Source organism: Amblyomma maculatum, chromosome 10 (assembly GCF_055883805.1).
Source record: "Amblyomma maculatum isolate TAMU_Amacu chromosome 10, ASM5588380v1, whole genome shotgun sequence".
Lineage (NCBI taxonomy): Eukaryota > Metazoa > Arthropoda > Arachnida > Ixodida > Ixodidae > Amblyomma > Amblyomma maculatum.
The window spans coordinates 82,465,039-82,478,041 of record NC_139353.1 but is presented as its reverse complement, the minus strand read 5'-3'; the positions used below and the strand labels follow the sequence as shown (position 1 = coordinate 82,478,041).

The 13,003-nt window shown below is 48.8% G+C and overlaps 1 protein-coding gene across 1 annotated transcript in view; it reads right to left on the bottom strand.

Moving 5' to 3' along the window:
• LOC146176876 (neprilysin-1-like) overlaps positions 1-11,752 on the bottom strand; it is a 33,614-nt gene extending 21,862 nt beyond the window's left edge. Inside the window, exon 1 of the mRNA XM_084581414.1 lies at positions 11,471-11,752. Coding sequence (XP_084437540.1) covers positions 11,471-11,704 — 234 coding nt within the window. The 5' untranslated portion in view covers positions 11,705-11,752. The remainder of the gene's footprint in view (positions 1-11,470) is intronic.
• Between the last annotated feature and the right edge of the window lie 1,251 nt (positions 11,753-13,003).

Sequence of the window (13,003 nt, the reverse complement as noted above, 5' to 3'; positions counted from 1 at the left end):
TCTTCGAGCCAGGAGGAGCACGAGCTCCGACTTGGACGGCAACAAGCTAGCCCGACCGTGCAAGCATAATTGGCGACCGTGTCCGCGCCCGCCTGGAGAGCGGATTCCATCTCTCCAAGGTTGCCGGTTGTTGTTGTGGCTATAGGAAGAAAGAAAAGAAAATGCGCGGACCTGCTACTGGCTTTGTAGCTGAGCTACCTCCGCTGCCTCGTGCGGACAGAAAAAAAATAGAGAAGAGAGAAAAAGAAGAGGGAGAGAAAGACACGCTCCGCAACAGCCGTCGTCCACTACCGAAGCAATGGCGGGTGCAATGACGGCCTACAAAGGATGAAAATTCAGCATAAGGCTAGCCCCCGCCACAAAGAGCCAGGAACAGCCAGCCTTCACCACCTGCCTGCCTGGAGAATGGCTTCCATCTCTACAAGATTGCCGGTAGTCACCCAGAAGATATCATCAGCTAGAAAGCATGGGAGATGTTAGGGATGGTAGCTAGAGCACGTGCCATAGGGAAAAGGGTGATGTTGAAGAGAAGGGGGGAGAGAACAGAACCCTGGGGTACCTCGATTTCCAAGAGGCAAAGCGGGAAGGAGAGAGGGCCGAATGAAATCTCAGCCGTGCGACAGGCAAGAAAAGCCTTGATGTAACCATGGACCCGGAAACCCAAGTTAAGGGTGGAAAGGGCGTCCAGGATAGCGTATGGGTGCCGTTGTCAAATGCTTTCGTCAAGTCCAGTGCCATGATCGCGCGAGTGAGCTTGGTGTGAAGAGGGTGAAGGACCTCTTCGTAGAGCTAGAGTACGACGTCCTGTGTTAAGAGGAATGGGCGACAGTTGAACATCCAATCGGGAAAGATATGGTTGTCCTCGAGGAAGCTTTGCAAGCGCTCTAGAACGATGTGCTCAGAGCTTACCGAGACAAGAGGTGAGGGAAATAGGGCGGAGATTTTGGATGTGTATGGGTTTGCCGGGCTTGAGGATGAAGGTTAGCTTAGTGTGAGTGCGCTCACAAGGCAGAGTGCCTTCTTGCCAATGTTTGTTAAAGAGGTCCGTAATGGCTTCTAGGGATGATGTGTCTAGGCTACGGAGGGCCTTGTTAGATATTTGGTCTGCTCCTGGTGCGGAAGTGGTGCGGAGTGTGATATCTGCATCAAGCACAGAATTAGGAGTGCCGATGTAGGAAGGGAGGGGGATGGAAGAAAAGTACAAGGATAGCAATCTCGGCCCCTTCATGGATCACTGCCTTGCCGTGGCGGAGGGGCTTGCGAAACTCGATGAACTCGTGAGCTCTGCTGTGTAGGGCCACCCAAGAAAGACAGGTCACGACAGAGAGTTCTGACAAAATGTGATTCACTGGAGAAGGTAATGGCAACCCATTCCAGTATTTCCTGCCAAGAAAACCCTATGGCCAGTCACAATACCATTATTGATATGGCGCCGGAAGATGAGCCCCCCAGGTTGGAAGGCGTCCCACATGTTACTGGGGATGAACAAAGGGCGATTCCTAGTAGCTCCAGGACGAATGAAGCGGCTGGGCTAAAGCCAAAAGGACGCTCAGTTGTGGATGCGTCGGGAAGCGACCGGAAAGTCCGATGTTGTAAGGAGATATATCACATAGCAACATGGAATGTAAGATCTATGACGCAAGGTAAACTGGATATCGTCAAGCGAGAAATGGACAGATTGAACATTGATATCTTGGGTATCAGCGAGCTCAAGTGGACCGGAATGGGAGAATTTAACTCCGGCGACCATTATGTCTTTTATTGTGGGCACGAATCCAAGAGAAGGAATGGGGTCGCTCTCATAGTAAACAGAAGAATGGGCAAAGCAGTGATAGGGTACAACCCCAAAAACGACCGAATGATGTCACTTCGGATCAAAGGTCACCCTTTGAACATAACCGTTATCCAAGTATATGCACCGACCACTACTGCTGAGGAAGCTGACGTTGAGAGATTTTATGCGGACCTACAATGCCTTTTAGACCGCACCCCATCATCAGACGTCGTTTTTCTCATAGGAGACTGGAATGCTAAGGTCGGGAGTGAAGAAATATCCGGAATTACAGGCAAGTTCGGTCTTGGTGAGCCAAATGAAGCTGGTCAGAGGCTAGCAGAGTTTTGTCAACAACCTGACCATAGCGAATACTCATTTTCAACAGCACAAGAGGCGCCTGTACACATGGATTTCACCGGACGGTCTGTACAGGAATCAGATCGATTATATTATTTGCCGGCAGAGATGGAGAAGCGCTATACAAGCAGTAAAAACAAGGCCTGGGGCCGATTGTGGCACCGATCATCAGCTTCTTGTTGCCAAAATTAAGCTTCGATTGAGGAAAACGCAGAAAACTAGAAGGCCTTTCAGGTATGATCTGCATCAAATTCCATTAGAATATGCTGTGGAAGTGAGGAATCGATTTCAAGACTTAGATCTAGAAGACAAAGAGCCCGAAGAGATGTGGACTGATGTTCGTGATATAATACAAGAAGTTGCTACTAAGGTAGTTCCAAAGCAAAAGAAATGCAAAAAAGCAAACTGATTATCTGAAGAGGCTTTGCAAATAGCTGAGGAAAGGAGAATGGCAAAAGTTATAGGGGAAGGAGAAAGATACAAGGTTCTCAATGCGGATTTTCAGAAAATAGCAAGGAGAGATAAGAATGCCTTCCTGAACATACAGTGCCCAAGCAGTTGAAGACAACAGCCAATTAAGGAACACAAGAGCTGTGTATAAGACAATGTATAAGACAAGGAAGCTTCTGTGCTAAGCTGGGCGTGATAAAGGACAAACGAGGCAAGGACCTCACTGAAGCCTCAGAGATAAAGAGGTGGCAGGAATACACAGAAGAACTGTACAAGAAGGACCCGAATGTGCAAACCCAACATAAGACGGTTGTGATTACTGATCTCGAGCCGGGTATCCTGAAGAGTGAAGTTGAATGGGCCTTAGCCAGCCTTGCTAAGAACAAAGCTAGCGGAATTGATGGCATTCCAGCTAAGTTGCTTCAAAACCTCAACCATGATGCTGTTAACATTCTGCATACATTATGTAAGAAGATTTGGACAACCCTGCAGTGGCCACAGGATTGGAGGAGGTCAGTTTACATCCCCATTCCAAAGAAAGGCAGTGCCAAAGATTGTTCCAACTACCGCACGATCGCCCTTATTTCGCATGCTAGCAAGGTGATGTTGAAAATCCTCCAAGGTAGGCTGCAGCAGTATGTGGATCGGGAGCTTCCGGACGTGCTAGCTGGGTTTCGCAAGGGCAGAGGAACTAGAGACCAAATTGGCAACCTTCGCTGGATCATGGAAAAAGCAAGAGAGTTCCAGAAACCCATTTACTTCTGCTTTATTGATTATGCGAAAGCGTTTGACTGCGTAGATCACTGCAGATTATGGCAAGCTCTCCAAGAGATGGGAGTTCCAATTCACCTCATCTGTCTCCTCAGGAACCTGTATGAAGGGCAAGAGGCCACGGTCAGAACTGGGCATGGTCTTACTGATTGGTTTCCGATTGAGAAAGGGGTGAGGCAAGGCTGCATACTGTCGCCCTGCCTATTTAACCTATATGCAGAGTGCATCATGAGGAAGGCCGGTCTGGACGAGTCTTCAGCTGGAGTGAAGATTGCTGGAAAACGTATCAACAACCTTAGATATGCGGATGATACCACTTTAATGGCAGAAAGTGAAGTGGAACTCAAGAGACTTCTGATGCGCGTACAAGAAGAGAGTGAGAAGTTTGGGCTTAAATTGAACATTAAAAAGACAAAGATCATGGCGTCTTGCCCTATCAAGTCCTGGAGCATCAATGGACAAGAAGTGGAAGCTGTGACAGATTTTCTGTTCTTGGGCTCCAAGATTACCTCGGAAGGAGACTGCAGCCATGAAATTAGGAGACGCTTGCTTCTGAGAAAGAGAGCAATGGTTAGCCTTGACCGCCTAGTAAAGAGCAGAGACATTAGTCTGCCAACCAAGATCCGTATAACTCGTGCTATGGTCTTTCCAGTTGTGATGTATGGATGCGAGAGTTGGACTGTGAAAAAGGCTGACCGCCGAAGAATTGACGCGTTTGAATTGTGGTGCTGGCGAAGACTCTTGAGAGTTCCTTGGACTGCCAGAAGATCAAATCAGTCGATATTGTCGACCATAAATCCTGACTGCTCATTTGAGGGTCAAATTCTAAAGTTAAAGCTCAGTTACTTTGGTCATCTGATGAGAAGAGAGGAGTCGCTGGAGAAAGATTTGATGTTGGGAAAGGTTGAGGGTCGCCGGAGAAGGGGTAGGCAGCGAACGCGATGGTTAGATGGCATCCTCGAGGCACTGCGGATGAAGTTAGGTGATGTTAAGAAGATGGTGAGAGACCGGAAAGCGTGGCGTGACATGGTCCATAGGGTCACGAGGAGTCGGACACGACTGAACGCCTGAACTGAACTGAGCAATCTCGGAGTGCAAGAAAGAAATCGGAATCAGATAGTGGAGAGGATTGTATGCGTCGCGTCACATCCCTGCGTTGCGTGGGCCTGGCATGCGACGGGTCAAGGAGGACACGTAGGAGCGTCCATGTATCCCTCAGCCCGGGGTTACCGGCAATGCTGTCGCAGGTCTGGCCCCACTGCTGCCTGGTGAAATATGAGCAGTGCTCTTTAATCTCCATATCCAGGCGGGTAAGGTGGAGGTGTAGCGAGCGGTTGTGTTTTTGTGAAATCCAGCGGCGGTGCAGGGAATGATGCGTCTCCCATAGGTGCAGCAGACGGCTGTCAGTCGTGGAGCAGTGAGGAGGGGTGGGGACGGTAGAGGTGGGGGATGAAACATCTTTGAGCAAGGTGGCAGTAAATTGAGAAAGGGTGGGAAGAGAGGAAGAGATGGACAGATATAGTAGTCACTGCCGAGAGACCCAGGTGTTCGTCCATGCCGCGTCCGCGACATTTTGCAGATGGAAAGGTCCGGATTAGTGTTGCGTTGAATGCTGGAGCCGATACGGGTAGGGTCCGAAAAATCGGTACCTACGGATAACTGTTCGTTCTGGACGAATGTCCACAGCGCGAGACCTTTCCTACAGTTCGCGGGATAACCCCAGCTGATGTGATGTGCATTGAAATCCCCAATAATGAGGAGCGCTTTGCGATGTGCGTGAGAAAGGGCTTTGTAGAGAAGGAGGAGGAACGGAGCTGGAGGTGTGCGAGCAGGGCTCTAGACATTTAGAACAAAAGACTGGTATCCCGCCGCCGCCGGGGGAGGAGTTCTAGGAAAAGGTGCGTGCACTCTGGAATGTCGAGAGGATGCTATATCACCACGTAGTTGGGGTGAACCAGAGTGGCAATGTTCGGGGGGGGGGGGGGCGGAGGGGGGAACGGGGAAGGAGGGTGGAAATCAGTGAAGTCTCTCAGCTTAACTGAGGAATGTTTCCTAGAGGGCAAATAAAGTGGGGAGGTTGGAGGGAGGGATGTTCTGGAAGTGGAGCTGCAGGGCGTTCAGCTTTTCGCGGAAACCACGGCAGTTCCACTGCAAGAAACTAAGGCGTGAGGAGTGTCTGGCCATCACGAGGCCTGGGTGCCACTGCTGATGCAGGGGATTGGGAGATGAGAAGGAAGAGAAGAGTCATGGATCTATGCCACGGACGTGTAGCAGGGCCTCGCTCGGCAGCGTCGAGCTAAGAATAACTTGCGCCTGGAATTTTCGGCTTGGTTTCCTTACTTTATAATTCGCCCTTCTTGCTGAAAACCTCTCCGGAGGAGTGTGCACAGTAGGCAGTTCGCAGCCTTGGCAAGGTAGCAAAAAACAGAAGAAACAAGACTAAACACAGAGCACAGATCAGACATGTCTCAGCTTGGCATCACCTGCTATCCTGTCTTCGCTCACATGAAAGGAAAGGCACAGTATCTGTCGCCCTTAATGCGTGGACACCTGAACCGCGCCGTAAGAGAAGGAAGGTGGGAGTAAAAGCACAGAGGAAGAAAAGTGCCTATTGGAGGGCTGTAGAGTAATTTCGACCATTTGGGGATGTTGCATTGAGATTGCGCGGCAGTCGATAGGATGTGGCTGGGACAGGTAGGTGACCGCCACGTGGGCCGGGGGCCAGCCTGCCACCGAATGTTTATCTGTTGTAGGCCGTCATTGCACCCGCCCCCGCTTCGGTAGTGAAAGACGGCTGTTGCGGCGCGCGTCTTTCTCTCCCTCATCTTTTAATGCGAAAGCATTACTTCGCTATGTTCACACATTTCTGTCCGCGTGGCTGGGACAGGTAGGTCGCCGCCGCTTGCGGCGGGGGGCTGGCTTGCCACAGATTTTTGTCAGTTGTAGGCCGTCATTGCACCCGCAACTGTTTCGGTGGTGGACGGCGGCTGTTGTTCCGGCGCGCGTCTTTCTCCCTCTTTCTTTTCTTTCTTCTCGATTTTCTCTTCTGTCTGCACGGTGAGCCCCGCCGGGGTGGTGCAGTGGTAAGACACCCGACTACTGTGCCGGAGTATCCGGGTTCGAACCCGACCTCGGCGGTTGCGTTTCGATGGAGGCGAAGCGAAGAGGCGTCCGTATGCTGTGCGGTGTCAGCGCACGTTAAAGATCCCCAGGTGGTCGAAATTACTCTGTAGCCCTCCACTACGGCTCCTCTTTCTCTCTTTCCACTTTCACTCCCACCTTCATCCCTTCCCTTACGGCACGGTTGCGGTGTCCACAGAAAACATGTGAGAAAGTTACCGCGCCTTTCCCTTCCTATAAATAAATTAATCAGGCTCAGGCAGCGGAGGTGGCTCAGCTACAGAGCCAGTAGCAGGCCCGTGCATTTTCTTTTCCTTCTTCGCACAGCCACAATGCAGACTATGTCCGCAAAATCGTGTCCGCAGCAGTGTGAGTGATTGAGAAGTGGTAGAGGTTAATGAGTGATGTCAATTGATAGAGGGTGACGTAATTGTGTTGCCGAAAAAATAATTAGGTCAATAAGGTAAGTAGGTAATCGATTAGAATAACTGGCTCAAAGGAAAGGAAAGGCGCAGTATCTGTCACATTTGTTTTGTGGTTACCTGAACCACGCGTAAAGGAAGGGAAGGAGGTGGGAGTGAAAGCGAAAAGAGAGAAAGGGGTGCCGTAGTGGGTATGACGTCAAGGTAGTGACGGCATGCAACCGGAAGTAGACCGAAAAAAGGGCATAGGAAGAGATTGGCGCGCAATTTGAAAGTACCAAAGTCAAATGGGTAAACAAGAAGTGAATAAGCAGCTAGAAGCAACCAGAAGCAACCAGCAGAAGTATCCGTGGTTTCGCATTACTCTAATGCAGATTCTGCACTGCTGTAATTTTTTCTTCTCTGCTTTCTCTCTTCTGTCCGCAAGAGGCAGCGGAGGTGGCTCAGCTACAGAGCCAGTAGCAGGCCCGTGCATTTTCTTTTCCTTCTTCCTACAGCCACAACAACAACGACATTGAAGGGCACATGGGCGCCTCCCCGCTTCGCCTCCATCGAAACGTAGCCGTCGGCTGTCGAACTAGAATCCAGGAACTCTGCACCAACGTTGCTTCGGACAGTATCCGACCTCTTAATCACTGCACCAGCGCTGCTGATGTTATCTATGCCTTTATTAGGGCGAAAGCCTCTCCAACGTGTTCGTTCATGCGTCCGCGAGAAGTTTACATTTGTCAATAATCCGAATGAAGTCATCACAAAAATAGAATGCATGTCTTCACCGGGAATGGAATCTTCATCCCTCAGATCCCAAGCCGAGAGCTTCAACCAACTGCACCACGCACAGAATTGTGAAACGCACATAATAATTCTTGTCCACTGCAAGGACGTATGAATAGATGGAATCAACTTTCTTAGATAACAAAATGTCTTCCAGTGTGGTCCTACTAGTCGAGGAGTCTAAGGGCTTGTGCTTCACATAGAGCCCAACCCACCAGCCATTTCTGGCCGGCGGGCTGAGCGGTCCGCAAAGCATCCTCCCAGGAAGAATACGTGGGATGGGGGATGGCAGATGGGGGGTACTGCCTGGAGAGAAGGGCATTCTCACAGGTAGTGGAAAGATGTGGATTTCGGCACGCGACAAGTTTCACAGTCAGGAAGCAAGCAGGGGTGAAAGCATGAGAGAGAGAGTTGGAGAAAATGAAGCAATCCGTCTGCAATTGTCGCCATGTGGCACTGGATAAAGGCGACGAGGTGCTGTGAGGTGGTGGCAGTGTCTTGCGGCTGTGTTTGTGGATTGTGGTGATTTGATGATATGTAGAAAGAACCAATGTGGCCTCTTGCACGGGGTTGGCTGCCGGGAAGAGAGTTCTCTGGCCGGCGCATGGACGTACTCATTACCGGGGATCGAGGTTGCCGAGGGATTCAGGTCAGATTAACCGTTCGGTCGAGAGAGGTGGCTGTGGCAAGAATATTATGGGTGGCCGGTGTCGCACGCCTTTCACGAGTGATTGTATGCAGCCCCGGAATCGGTGCAAATTTCGCTTATGTCTTTGTCAATGGTGGAGTCGGCCTGCGCAAGGGCGATGGCGGCTGCTTCCGCCTCTGCAGGAGAATTAGTTTGTGGCGGCCCCCACTTTGCCATCTGCGTAGGCTGTGACTGCCGTGAAAAATCCTACTGTAGAATTTTTTGCCGCGTCAACATAAAGAATATCGGAACCGCTGCTGTATCGTTTGGTGTAATAGCTGGCTCGAACCTTCCGCCTACCCTGATAATGGCTAGCGCCAAAATTTCGCGGTAGAGGCATCTGGTATATGTGATCCTACATGCCCGGGGAGATCATGAAAGGAAAAGGCCTTGCCGGGGTGGAGTGGGTGGATTGAGACGGAGTTGTCGCAGTAGGTGTCGTCCTATTTCCGTGTGACTCAGTCGGACTAATTGGTTGGTGCGTTGAGCCTCTGTTAATTAGTTCATGTGACACGTAGGGCGGAGGTGACAGCCATGCGTATTGGGATGTCCGCCTGCTCTGTTTGGCGTTGAGTATGTTATATGGGAGGTGGTATGTGGATTGGCTAATGATTAATGCGTTAATTATTGCGTTAATGATTAACGCCGCCGCCCTCTTCATGCGTTGCTAGGATGCGCCATGAAGTCACAGGCGGCGGTGCCAATGGCAACCGCCTTTTTGTAACGTGACCACGAGCGCATCTTTGACATTTTTTCGTCAAATTAAGTCCTAATTACTTTTTCCTAATTGATACTAATTAACCACTCTATAATCAATTTCTTCCCTTTATCTTGGTTTGCATTTATTGTCAAAATTTTCCCAACTTCCCCTTTGGTTTGACGTCATATACCAGTTCGCACGGCCCGGCGCTATTAAACATTTGTGCTATTTCGATGTCTAACTGACCGTTTTGCCTCTACGTAATTACTCATCATTCCACATCGATAAAATCCGGTATCTAGGAAGCTTTTATCATCCTCTACTTGATAAGGCCATTTTCTCTCTTAACTCTATATTTGACGACACAACTCTTCATGACACGAAAGTGCGGACATAGTCCCTTCATGCTATGCATTAACTGTTAGAAAAGTTCCATGCAGGCTGCCCTGTATATTTTCTGTTATACGAGCTTACGACTAAAGCACGTTACTCCTAGCCACGTAGGCATGCTCGCACTACTTGCTAAAATCGGGGATTTATATCTATGTGGGGCGGTAGCTTCCGATTTGTAGCTGGATAAAGAGGTACCTTAGGGCAGTATCTTAAAAAAGTGCGAGGTATTTAGGGACAGAACACTGAAATTTACGCATCAAACTTTTTTGGGCGCAATGAAAGGAATGCTGTCTAAAATGCTCAATTCCATTGCGGCTATGGAAGAAACGCTGTAAAAACTTTTACTGAGAATTTTTCGGTCAGTTCATGCGCTCGTGTATATGCAGTCCGATGTAGGAAACCATGAGCAGCGACCGCGATGACGACTGGTGGTCGAAATAAGAGACGTTTTGAAAACAAATAAAATTTTCACTCGCCAGACAGTAATTACACATTTTATCGTAGAGTAGAGTCCTTTTCAGTTTCCACACTCAAGGCAGGCACATTAACGTACGTCTCGTTGATAGATTTTAGTGGGCACTATCATCTGTTCATTCACGGAATTCAAGACATTCTGGCGCCATCTAGTGACAAAAGCTGAAATCATGCCTCTCGCGATGCCAAGGGAGGAGTGGTTTTTATTTAAGCGCACTGAAGAGAGTAAAAAATATAATAAAATATGACAAGCACTCCTGGAAGAAAAAGAACGGTGTGCACTAACGACATTCAGCGATATTTTGCTGAAATGTAGTCACGTGGCGTACTATAATGAAAGTAATAGGGTTTCTCCGCAAGATGCCACCTCAGCTATTTTTATGCAACTTTCAATGGCAAATAAAAATAGTAAAACATCTTTTCTTTGATACTGAAGTGCTCGATCTGTACTATATGAGGCAACATCTTTTAATTTCCACCATAATCTCATGACATATTTTGTCCGCAGTTCTGTCCCTTTAAGGCACAAATTAAGGATTTGATGCTAAGGGAGCACATGCATGTGAACAAGGAACCGCAAATGGAGCCTTTAACGCTATGATGTCATAGTGTTCTGCTTTCCTTCCTAGGGGTTGATCATCATCATCATCATCATCATCATCATGATCATCAGCCTGACTATACCCACTGCAGGGCGAAGACCTATCCCATATTTCTCCACTTAACCCGGTTCTCTGCTAGCTGCATCCACTTGACCCCTTGGGGGTTGATCATGTATAACCGCAAGTACAGCACACAGCCGCTTCGTAGCCGACTACCCAAATAATATCTCTCTGACTGGAAGATACTTTCGCATCACGCACATTTCAATCGATGAACAAGACAAATGCTTGAACGTTATAATATCTTACGTGCACTAACAGGTTTCTCCTCTCTGTAGGCGATCTTATGCAGCGATTGACAAGGAGACTTAATGAGAAATGCGACAGCAAAACAGGAGATGTCGCTACCTTGTCAGTACATAAAGACGTCAGTTGGGCTAAGTCCAAATGCTCTCTCGTGATAAATTTATGCGTCTAAACTCTGGCCCATTTTTTACACCGTTCATTGACATGTTTTTTCACTACTCGGTTAGGTTCGTCACTTAGGTCTGGATAAGTTAGACCTTCTTAATTCTTGGCCTAACCTCACACAACCGCACATGCATTCGCGGCATAAATTTCGCCATCTGCCGTGCACGGCCAGACTAGCGGCATCGAGTCGTAAAGTGCATAGCGAAACAATACGCAATGGAGATTAATTTTTTGTAAGCGAAGCATGTGCAGGTGAGATGGAATCAGTGTTTGCACGTAAACGAGCCTCAGACCACGTCTAGCATGACTGCGGTAGCGATGGCACCAGTCCTGTTTTAAACGCCACAAACGCTTCGCCTGTATTCTTATAAATCGGATAGTTAACATTGTGCTTTACTCTATTAGACTACTGGTATCCTTAGTGTGCTTCGTTCGGTGCTGAAGAAAAAGCAAGTAATATAAACATGGCGTCACCTCGGCCACAGACAGGCCACTCGGGTGCGCGTACCGTCCGCACACGTATTGGTTGAAGTCCCGGCACGGATCCGCCGATACGTCTATGCTGGCGCGCAGGGCTTCGCTATAGAGGCGGCAGCCTGGAGTCTTGCACACGGCCGTGGGCTTACGCAGGATAACCATGACAGCTGCGACGCCTGCAGCGACAGCGACCGCAAGGAGGACGAGGAAACCAATGATCGCACCAAACATGGCGCCGGTTGACCACTTTGTTGCAGCTTTGGATCTCCGAGAAGGCGTCACGGCAGGGGACCTGTGGGTACAAATACCTCACGACTGAGAATACACATGCCGCACATTCACATATTTATTCGCCGAGGGTGACAGCCACACCAGTGCAGCACATCTTCCTCCCTTACAATATGTAAGAAACCCACACCAAGTAGAGTTTTTATTCAACAGTAAAGAGTGCAAAGCTTTCCTTGAAGGACATGTCACGGACCATTGGTTAACCTATATAGGTGTTGACTTTGAAGCATAAGAGTTCTCTTTGGGACTCTTGTGATTCATAAAGCTCCATATGCATTCCGCTATTCGATCCCATTATGATTATTTTGAGCAGGGGAGAAAGTTGTACATTGGAAAAAAAATAGTTACATTTCGATTGCATCATCAATTAAGATGCACTCAGGAGATTCCTCGAACCATAGTTTCCCGACTCCAACAATGCTTTTTGGCCTATGTAGATGGCGCATTAGTCGCTTAGTGGAACATAGTTGCTGCGTAGCTCGACTAGCCCGGTTATTCAAACAAAGGATTTGTTATGTTTGGTTATGCTGTGTTATTAAGCCAAGTTATACTCGTATAACCCTCACCCTAGTTGACATAATGGAAGCTCGGTAAAGCGTGGTCAGATGCGGTTTGCTGCGGTTTAACTTTTCCGCGGCTACCTATGAACGTCAAAGAAACGCAGCCGAAGCACTGTTTCCAAACTACTAAATGGCTGTCTGCAAACCACTAGGACACCACAGCCTTGTCTAGAATAAACGGAGGTGTCGAAGGCATTTTGAAGGGGGATCCCAGGAGGCGAGCCAGATGGGCGGAAGGGATGGTGGAGAGAAAGGGTAAATAGGAGGCAGGGAATGATGTGTAGTATTGTGCCAGGCAATGTTGTATACTTGTGGAGATTGTGAGAGGAATTGGGCAGCGCCGGCGCCTCGTGAAGCACCTGAGGTCAACTTCATCGCGCCGTTGACCTTGACTGAACGAGGCTACAATACAACCTTCACTTTGAGGACGCGTAAAGAGTTCCGGACATGATACACTACCCCGACATTATTCGCGCCTTTAGGACTCTCATAGAAGTACTACGCATGTGCAAGGAATTGGGTAGTACCGGCGCCTGGTGCAGCACCTGAGGTCAACTTCACCGCGCCTACGACCTTGGCTCGAAGAGGCTGGAGTACAGCCTTCATTTGAGGACGCATAAAAAGTTCCCGACATGACACACTACACCGACATTATTCGCGCCTTTAGGACTCTCATAGAAGT